This window comes from Asparagus officinalis, chromosome 7 (assembly GCF_001876935.1).
Source record: "Asparagus officinalis chromosome 7, Aspof.V1, whole genome shotgun sequence".
In the NCBI taxonomy this organism is placed as follows: Eukaryota; Viridiplantae; Streptophyta; class Magnoliopsida; order Asparagales; family Asparagaceae; genus Asparagus; species Asparagus officinalis.
Genome location: NC_033800.1, coordinates 67,210,884 through 67,220,452, shown reverse-complemented (window position 1 = coordinate 67,220,452; position 9,569 = coordinate 67,210,884). Strand labels below are relative to the sequence as shown.

Here is a 9,569-nt window from a genome sequence, read left to right as displayed (position 1 = left end):
TAATAAGCCTTCTTATAAATACAAACGAAACTCCCTTTTTCGGGAAATCAAATATTCACCCTACAGCTCGCTGCCCGCCTCATTGCCACTCTCCAGTTCTTCTGCTGGTGGCTGGTCGGGGTCCTGGTACAGCAGAGAGTCCGCGAAGTAGTTCTCGACGCCCTTAAAGGGGTGTTTGTCGGCCACTACTGTTCTTACCCGCTCGTAATCGTCCACGTACTTTAGTGGATGGAACGATCCGGTTGCCATGAATCCACGGACGTCCCAGGAGTATGTTGTAGGAGGGTTCGGCATCAATAACGTAGCACGTCACCTCCGTCTTCATGTCGCCTATCCGACACTTCAGGAGGATTTTGCCGAGCGGGCGGGTACCCGTGGCGTTGAAGCCGAAGATGGTTGTCGAGGTCGAGGCTAGGCGCTTCGACGGTATCCCCAAGTGTTTGATTAACTTCAGGGGCACGATGCTCCACTTTCGCCGAGCCGACGTATCCCGTGAAGTACAGCGGCCGGTCATGGGACGTGCTCTTGATGAGCATGTCCTCGGGGGTGAAAGTGATGCAGGGGATCTGTCTCTCTGAAACTTGGCAGCAAGTTGTACAGCCCTGTTCGGTTCCCGTTTCTTTTGAGAAATGGGTCGAGAACGCCTCTGCGTCGGCCAACGCCTCTTGTAGGGCCTCCCGGGTAGGCCTAAATAACCGGAGGAGGTCGTACATGGTGATTCACGCGGGGATGCTTTTCAGTTGCGCGAGCACGTTGAACCGGTAAGGCTGGCGGCTTGAACTTGGTCCATCTGGATTGGGAGGGACTGCTGCGGCTGGCCTCGCGGGAGGTCCTGCCGGGTTTTCCGCCCTCGCGGGATATTCTTTCGCAAACTCCTTTCCGGCTCTCGTGGCGAAGACGTTGGTGTCTTCTTCAGAGTCGGTTAAGGCAGTCATCGCCGCGTCATCCGTATCCAGGATGGCGGTGACCGCGTTGCAATGTTTTCTCTTAGCCTCCTTGGAAGGCTGTGCGGTCCACTGCTCGTCGTCGAGGAGGTCCGGATGGACCCACATCACTTGCCCTGATGGCAGAGTTTGTGGAACCAAACCCTTCTCCCGCTGGTTGTGAGGATCGTCGTTAGTGATCTTCAAAACCGCCTTGGGGATAGGAATTATCCCCGCCAGAGCTTGAACCTCCGGGAGACCCGTCCCAAAGCTCAAAGTGACCATGTTCGCCGTCACCTGCTTTTGGACCTTCTCTTTCTTCAAAACCCCCGCGTCGTAGAGGGCCTGGAGTTTGTCCTTGAGGACGTAGCACTTGGTTGTGTGATGCCCAAGGAATCTGTGATATGCACAGTAACCTGGGTCACCGGTTTTGTCTGCCTCTTCAGGCTTGGTGGCTTCCGGTAACTTAATCCGCCCACTCTTGAGTAGAGTGTCGAAGGTAGCTACCACCTGGTCTTCTTTGAAATCATATTTCTTTTCCCCTCGACCAAGGAGGATTCTTTGGCGCAGCTGGCTCCGCTGCTCCCTTTTTGGACTGTGGCTCTTCGGCCTCCAGCCTTTTGATCATATTTTCAACTTGCTCGCCTTGGCGAACAAGCTCCTTCCAAGTCCGGGTCTCTACTGCCCCAATCTTGGACAGGATATGGATCGACAGGTTGTTGCGGCACATCTCAATCAGTGTCACCTCGGAAACTTGGTCCCAACAGTGGACTGGCCGATTCCGAAATCTTTTTACGAAGTCGTTAACCGACTCCGACTTCCGCTGCTTCTCAGCGAGGAGAGTGGCCATCGACACTTCTGTGTCGTCGTCGAAGAAGCGGGCGAGGAAAAGCTTTTCAACGTTGGCCCATGCCTTGATAGAGCCGGGCTCCAGTTTGCGGAACCATTCAAAGGCTACCCCCTTGAGGGTACCTATGAATAGTCGAGTGAGAATGGCGTCGTTTCCGGTAAGGAATTCGGTCTGCATCATGAAGTAATAGATGTGCTGCGAGGGTGACCCCTTGCCATCAAACTGTACCAAACTGATCGGCTTGAACTTCGCTGGGTATGGGACCGTGTCCCATTCGATAGGGTAGGGACGTACCACCCCCAGCTTGTTCATGTTTTGCTGAAGCTTCAACGCGTTCAGTTGGTCCTGGAATTCGTCGAATCTTTTGTCGCAGGTGCTATCCGCGGTGTGCGACGTTTCTATCGATGTTTTGGAGGAGTAATCGGACTGCCGATCATCCTCTGTCTCAGCCGCTGGTCGGTGAGGAGGTACCCACTCCTTGTCCCTGGTTTGCCGGGGTAAGGGACGTTGGGTCCTCTTCTTCTTCTTCTTCTTCTTGTTCAGCAGTTGCTCCATCATCTCTCTTAGAGAGTCGATGGTCGCCTGCTGTTCCTCCAGTTTTTGGGCCATTGTTTGCTCGGTATCGAGTCCGGTCATGTGCACTCTCGCCTGCGTGTCTTGACTTGAGCGCGAGGTCTGAGATGTGGCCGCTGCCGAATGAACCTCGTCTTTGCCGCATGAGGGAGGTACTAGGGTGAAATAGTCAAACCCAATACTTACCCCCCTGCGACTACGGGTTCGCTGGAATATGCCGTACATACAGTTGGCAAAGTTACTCATTTTTATCCCGACAATCAAATTCCCACTTGGAATGCGTTAAGTTTGAAGTCAATGACAGAGAAGGAGGTAGCTCTATTGGGCGAGCTAAATAAAGAGATTCCAGACCCTGCATTGTTTAACATACGCATAATAGATAGCAACGATGCTTTTGTACATAATTTTAGGATACCATTTGCAGTAGTTGCCAGACTCGACAATGCTCAAAATAATTGTCTAACCAAATTTTGCTCCCAAAAGATTCACTGTTAAGTTTTAATTGACTATTTATGCAAGCAATAATTCGTCACACGTTAGTCCTAATTCATGTTAGTTCTAATTTTCAGAAGATATGATGTTATAAAATTATCCAATAGTAGTATTAACAGAGAAGAGTGGTAATGCTTGACATCTCTACCCTAGGCCGTGATACCTAAATATGGGTAATGAGTATCTGATACCACTTGTTGGAACTAGGATGCAAGCCTAGAGGGGGATGAATATGATTGCTACTATTTTTCGATTAACTTAGAAAAATCAGCAAAAATAAAATAAGTGAAAACTAAACATGAACACATGAGATTTTTATAGTGGTTCAGATCAAAATTCAATATCCTCTTCCTTCTCATGAAGGGCATTCTTCACTGTGATCAGAGTTCACCCAAATCACAACCCGATTTCATAGGCTTCAAATACCGCACCCTGAAATCTATTCGAAACCAGTCGTCTAATATAACTCTTCACAATGAGCAGAAGAAACCTAGATCTAGCTAATTAAGCCCTCAATTACCCATGGATTGAGTACGCCAACCTCAATTATCCCAGCTTGAGTACGTCGTCAAACTTGCAAGTTTGAAATACAACTAACCCAAAACAAATAAAGAAAAAAGAACAATCTTACAGTCCTTTATCAAACCGTTCTTCAAATCAATGTAGATGAAGATTTGTGAAAAAACGTTGTGGCGTTGGTGGTGTTTTCTCTCCGAACAAAACTTCAATGAAAAGTGCATCAAGAAGAAGTTGAATGAGGCTCTCACAAACCCTACTAAACTCTCTTCTTTTTTGTACAATTGCCTCTTCCTTATTGTTATTATTCTCTTTCTCAATTCCCCTTTAAATGGACCTTGTCACCTTGATAGCATAGAAAAGAGATCATTTAATCAGAATTTCAATAGGAAATCAAATCAATCATCAAAAGGCTGAGATTAAATCTTGAAATCTTCTCAAAACTGCTAAATCGCATCTTAACCATTGATGGTGGGATATAATAATTGATGGTCCGTTGATGATTGTATGGTGAATATTTGATTTCCCGAAAACGGGGAGTGTTCGTTTGTATTAATAAGAAGGCTTATTACAAACTAACAAATCAAATGATTACAACAGAAGCAGAGGGAAAGCCCTCTTTGTTTTGTGTGGGGACTTTAGGTGGCTACAGGATGCTTCGCTCGATGCTCGTGTCGAGTCTGCTTCCCTTGGACCGTTCGAATGAGGTTGCTGGGGAGCTTCAGTACGCAGTAGAAGCTCGGGTTAATAGAGTTCGGGTCTGCTTAGTTCGTCGGCGATCGGAGCTCGGAACTAGGCGGTGGTGCTGTAATGCAAGGATCTGCTAACAGCTTGGTCTCAACTCTTTTCTCTAAGTTTGCGACCTCTCCTCCAGTGTGCTGGAAGGGGCTTTTACTCCTCCTTGAATTGTGGGATGTGACCACATCTTCTTCAGAGACGTCTAGCTGCTCCTCGATACCATGAATGGTCATTCCAGGGATTGTGCTTTATGTCCTGTCACCTACGATGGGAAGGCCCATCCTTGTATATGAGGCAACGGCCGTCTGCTATCCGAGTGGACCTGACCAGCATTAATGAACCGCATTTATGAGTTCGTAGAGTGATGAGGCGTCTGTCCGATCACTCGTACTGTGCGTGACCGCCCGACGTGCTTTGAGCACGGTGCTTTTTCCTTTCCGGTCAGGAGAGGCGGCGAAGTAGGTGCACAGTACTCGAGCGGGTCTAGCCAACGCACGTGGGGTAGTGGATACCCAGCTGTACTGACGGTCTTGAGATTGCTGGCGGATTCGACCCTGAACTCGGGCAGGCGAGTTGGGTGAAGGGCGAACTTCCGCCATCCTGATCGATCTCCACTCGTGCTGGCGAGCCGACCGTCAGGCGAACCTAGAATCGAGCATATCTGACGTCTACGCGACTTAGGCCCGTGCCAGAGAGTTGAGCGTGCGAGCTCTCCTCGTAGGCGAATTTCCCGTAAGCCTATAGAGGTATTTTTTACCGTCTACAATGATCATCGATGAATGGCTATAGTCCATCGATTGTGCAAATTCTGGTTTCTGTATTTCTCTGATTGTTGATTGTACTCCGTCAATGGTCATTGTGATAATTGATGGTTGACTGTAGACCATCAATGTTTCGATTTATGGTCTCTGTTTCTCCGGCTCTTTCGTGTAGTCGATTGATGACTTGACGTGATCATCGATGGGGCCTATTGACCCTCAGTGGTTCAAAGGCTAAAATCAACATTCGTGTTGATTTTTGCATCATTTTGAACCGCAACTTGCTCGTAGCTGTTTATACATTAAATATATCATCTCACAAGCATATCAGTAGCAAATGAGAGTTTGTTATTAATCAAATAAGAGATATTGCACGAACAATGTTCTACACGAGCAATGTTCTAACATTTATTTTATGCGAAAAAATTATGATTATTTTGCTTTAGGAAACAAATTATTGGTCATTTCACCCAAAAAAAAAATTTAGCAGAAGTTACGTCAAAGGAGCAACTTTTTTCACCTTGTTTTCTTCCATTTTAAATTAAAAAAATTCCGTGCTGGTATATCAACGCTAAATTATGTAATAAAATAATTTTTTTTTCATTATTCTAAGGAACGTTAAAGTCAATTCGTTAGTTCAGTGGTAATTTGAATGAAAAATCAAACTTTGTGTTATTCCCCAAAATATCAGGGAATGAGGTCTTGAATTGCTCTGATACCGACGACAAATACATATATACGAGTAACCAAGAAGGAACAACAAAAATCAACCTCTAGCGAATCTTTCACATAATAATAACAAAAATGTAGGGGTGACGATTACGTAGGTCTGTGCCAACCCTGGGCCAGCCATGTTGCTAGTGGGGGCCTGATATAGGTCGGGTCGACCTGGACCAACCTTGAGGCTGAGTCAGGCCGAGGTCCGGGTGTCCGGGATGGGAGCATAACCTAACCCAGCCCATTAGAGTCGGGCGGCGCTAGCTAATACAGCCCACTGTTTTTCTTTTCTTTTTTATTTTTCTTATTCTTATTCTTTTGACTATGTTTTTAAAAACTTGATAACTTTTGGGATGTTATTGTTTTCTGGGGAAGATTTTGAACTTGGCATGACACCAATTGTTTGCTTGAAAAACATACACATTTGACTTCGAACCTTTACTAGTTACTAAGATATCAATAATTGAGTCTACAAAATGAAAAAAACATCACTAATTAGGATTTACAAAAATAAAAATGATCCTTCAATTCACCATTATGCTGATCAGATGGAACTTTCAGATATCTCCATCCACACAGAATCACACTATCTCACCACAAAAAAACTACTTACAAGTCTACATACAAAAGCAAAACAAATCCTCGGTAGCTTCTACACAAATTCATTTCCGGGCGACGCACTAAAAACACCGGGTCGGTCCTTAACAACCGCCACTTCCGGCAGCGCTGCTACTTTTCCGGCGAGGTTTCGCCTCTCCAAGCATCGACACGACATCCCTCATCGTTGGCCGGTCCTTCGGTAGCTTCGCTGTGCACAGCACGGCGATCCGAAGGACGAGCACCATCTCCTCCTGTGTATGTTTTGTTTGCCCGCCGGTGCTCAGGTCCAATACTCCCTCCACCCCTCTGTTGTCCCTCAACTTATCTCGTACCCATCCTACTATATCCTGGCTCTCGCCGTATTCTGGCTCTACCGGCCTCCTCCCTGTCACGAGCTCCATTAACACGACTCCGAAGCTGTAGATATCGCTCTTTTGGTCGACCTTCAACGTGTACCCATATTCTGCAATTGACACACACGGTTGGTCACGTTACATGTTTGAGATATCCATTTGCTTTCGTTAATCGGGTAAAGATCAATTTAATTACCTGGCGCAATGTATCCGTACGATCCTGCAACCATCGACACAGTCTCGTTCTTCCTCATCATCATCCTCGCAAGACCAAAGTCTGCGATGCGAGCTTCCAAATTCCCGTCGAGGAGAATGTTGTTCGACTTGATGTCCCGGTGGATTATGGGCGGGTGGCAGTTGGAGGTAAGCGAGCCCCTGGGGCTAATGCCGGCGCTGCCACATTTACGTAGGCTTACCCAATAATCAGGATTCGGTGTGCCCTGGTGGGCCCGTGGAACGCCTCCAGAGGTCTGCCGTTGGGCATGTACTATATAAAATCATCGTATTCGTGTCATTGTGGAGGTAGCCGAGTAGCCGGACAATGTTGCGGTGCCGGAGTTTTCCGAGCACGGTCACTTCTCCGGCGATGTCGGAATCGACGTCGACTATGTTGCTGTTATCGCTCCGCCAGAGCTTCTTGACTGCCACTGTTGTGTGCGGTCGCTGGAGCTCGGCCTTGTACACAATCCCCGTTGCACCCATTCCGATTACATTGGACTCCTTGATGCAGGATAGTATGTCACCGCTGGCGAAATTCAGGCGCTGGAATGCGTGGAGCCGCATGGCCAGATCCGCTGCTGGTCTCTTCATCGCATCCATCGCAGAAGCATCCGTCAACGGTGTACCATCTTCTGTACAGTTGGTGAACAGCGAAGACGGCAATGGCAATGGCAAGCACCGCGGCGACTCCCGTCGCCCATCCAGCAACGATGTGTTTGATATGGTCACTCCGTCGACTCGTCATTATTGAGTGGCTGATTGCGGACCCGCACGGAGGTAGCACGCCTCCGCAGAGGCCTGGATTGCCCGCAAGCTCGTTCGGGTTCATAGTCTTCAGTATTCCATTGGTCGGAACCGGGCCTGAGAGATTGTTGTTCGCCAAGTTCAGCATCTCGAGCGCCGGTGAATTTCCGAAACTCTCAGGGAAGGATCCTGTGAGGAGATTATTAGATAGATCGATAATTGCGAGCGTAGACATCATTGCAATTGCAGTGGGGATTTCTCCGGTGAGCCTGTTGCTTCCAAGGTTCAGCTTCACGAGCTTCTCGCAAGAAGCGAGGCTCGCTGGAATTCTCCCGGAGAGGTTGTTATTGGAAAGATCAATCTCAGAGAGCGAAGGGAAGTCTTGGAAATGGGCGGGGATATCTCCGGTGAGCTCATTATCGGATGCCATGAAGCTCTGAAGAGTTGGGATCGATAGTATGTTTGAGGGAAGAGAGCTCTTGAGATGGTTGTGGGAGAGATCGATGAACGATAGGGATAACGACGAGGCGAGATCTGCTGGTATTTCCCCATCGAGCTCGTTACTCGCCAATTCTAGCCTCTGTAGCTTTGCCAACTTGCCAAGCCCATTTGGAACTGTGCCATTGAACTTATTGTTCTGCATTCGAACTCGTACCAAGGAACTGCATGACGAGAGACTCATTGGTATCGGACCTGAAAATTGGTTGTTGAAGAGAATGAGCTTGGTCAGGTTATTCCCATTGCACAACCCATCAGGGATCTCACCCGATAGTGAATTCGACGAAACGTCGAGCCACTGGAGCGATGAGTTCCGCCCAAGATTCGCTGGCAAGGGACCCGTCAGTGAATTGTTCCACAGCTCAAGCACCTGCAGCTTCGTCAGCTCGTCAATGCCAGCAGGGATTGAGCCTGTCAACCGATTGCACATCAAATTCAGCAGCTGTAATTTGCTCAGTCGAGCGATCTCAATCGGTATTGCGCCCGAGATTTGGTTGTCGGAGAGATCAAGCAGTACCAACGCGGACATATTTCCGATCTCCTTCGGAATGTCACCCTTGAGATTGTTCTTGTAGAGATAAACAGTGGTGAGAGATTGCATCTTACCGAGCTCCATAGGAATCTCACCATCGAGATTTCCAACTGCAATATCGAGATACCGAAGACTCGACAGATTTCCAAATTCCGGAGGAATCCCCCCTTCAAAACCATTGTACCCAATTATGAGCTTCTCCAGCATTGAGAGCTCGCCGAGCTCTGCAGGGATTTTTCCGGTAAGATTATTTCCAGAGACGCCCAAGAACTTGAGATTCCGCAGGTTTCTATAGGACTTTGGTATCGATCCTTCAAAGAAACTTCCCCTGAGGTCCAAGATCTCGAGGGAAGTCAGGTTACCAAAATCCTCAGGCAATAGCCCTACGAAATTATTACCCGAGGTATTAACGACGGTGAGCCCTGTTGCAGTGAAACCAGTAGGAAACAGACCTGCGAATGAGTTGAGGCTCACGTCGAGCACCTCGAGTTTCTGAAGTTTCGTCAGTGATCTCGGTAGAGAACTCGAGAATGCGTTGCAGCAGAGATTGAGGCGAGCGAGTGACGTCAAGTGTTGTATTTCTTCAGAGATTTTCCCGCTGAGATTCATTCGTGACAAGCCGAGGCCCTCAACGGAGCCTGTTGAGTCGCACTGCACGCCATTCCATCGGCAATATGGTGTATTCTTCGTCCAGTTGCTCAGCAGACCGAGAGGATCGATGAGACCGGATTTGATTGATAACAACGCCGAGGTCTCAGCATTGTCAACAGCGACGACCGCGACAACGAGGATACAAAAACTGAAGAAGGTTGGGAGCAATTTGAGGTGCATATTTGCTTCTACTCTCAGAGTCTATCCTTCTCTACATTTGTGCCATTACTGAGAAAAGAAAAAAAAATGGTCTGCACCTGTTCAGAGACTGAAGAGAGAGCGATTATGTTGTGATTGGAGAAGGGCATTAAAAAAAAAGGTTAATATATTAATTGTTTTTGTTTAAGAATTTGATGGTTCCCGAGGAGTGTTTAGTGTTTGCGGACGTACGTTGAGAGTTTAAAG

At 47.6% G+C, this 9,569-nt stretch overlaps 1 protein-coding gene across 1 annotated transcript; it reads right to left on the bottom strand.

Moving 5' to 3' along the window:
* Positions 6,022-9,562, bottom strand: LOC109849701 (MDIS1-interacting receptor like kinase 1-like). Its single transcript, XM_020419568.1, is given in 5 exon segments — positions 6,022-6,630; positions 6,717-6,941; positions 6,944-7,009; positions 7,012-7,307; positions 7,309-9,562. Coding segments are annotated over 5 exon segments (2,985 nt in total). The 5' UTR covers positions 9,345-9,562; the 3' UTR covers positions 6,022-6,268.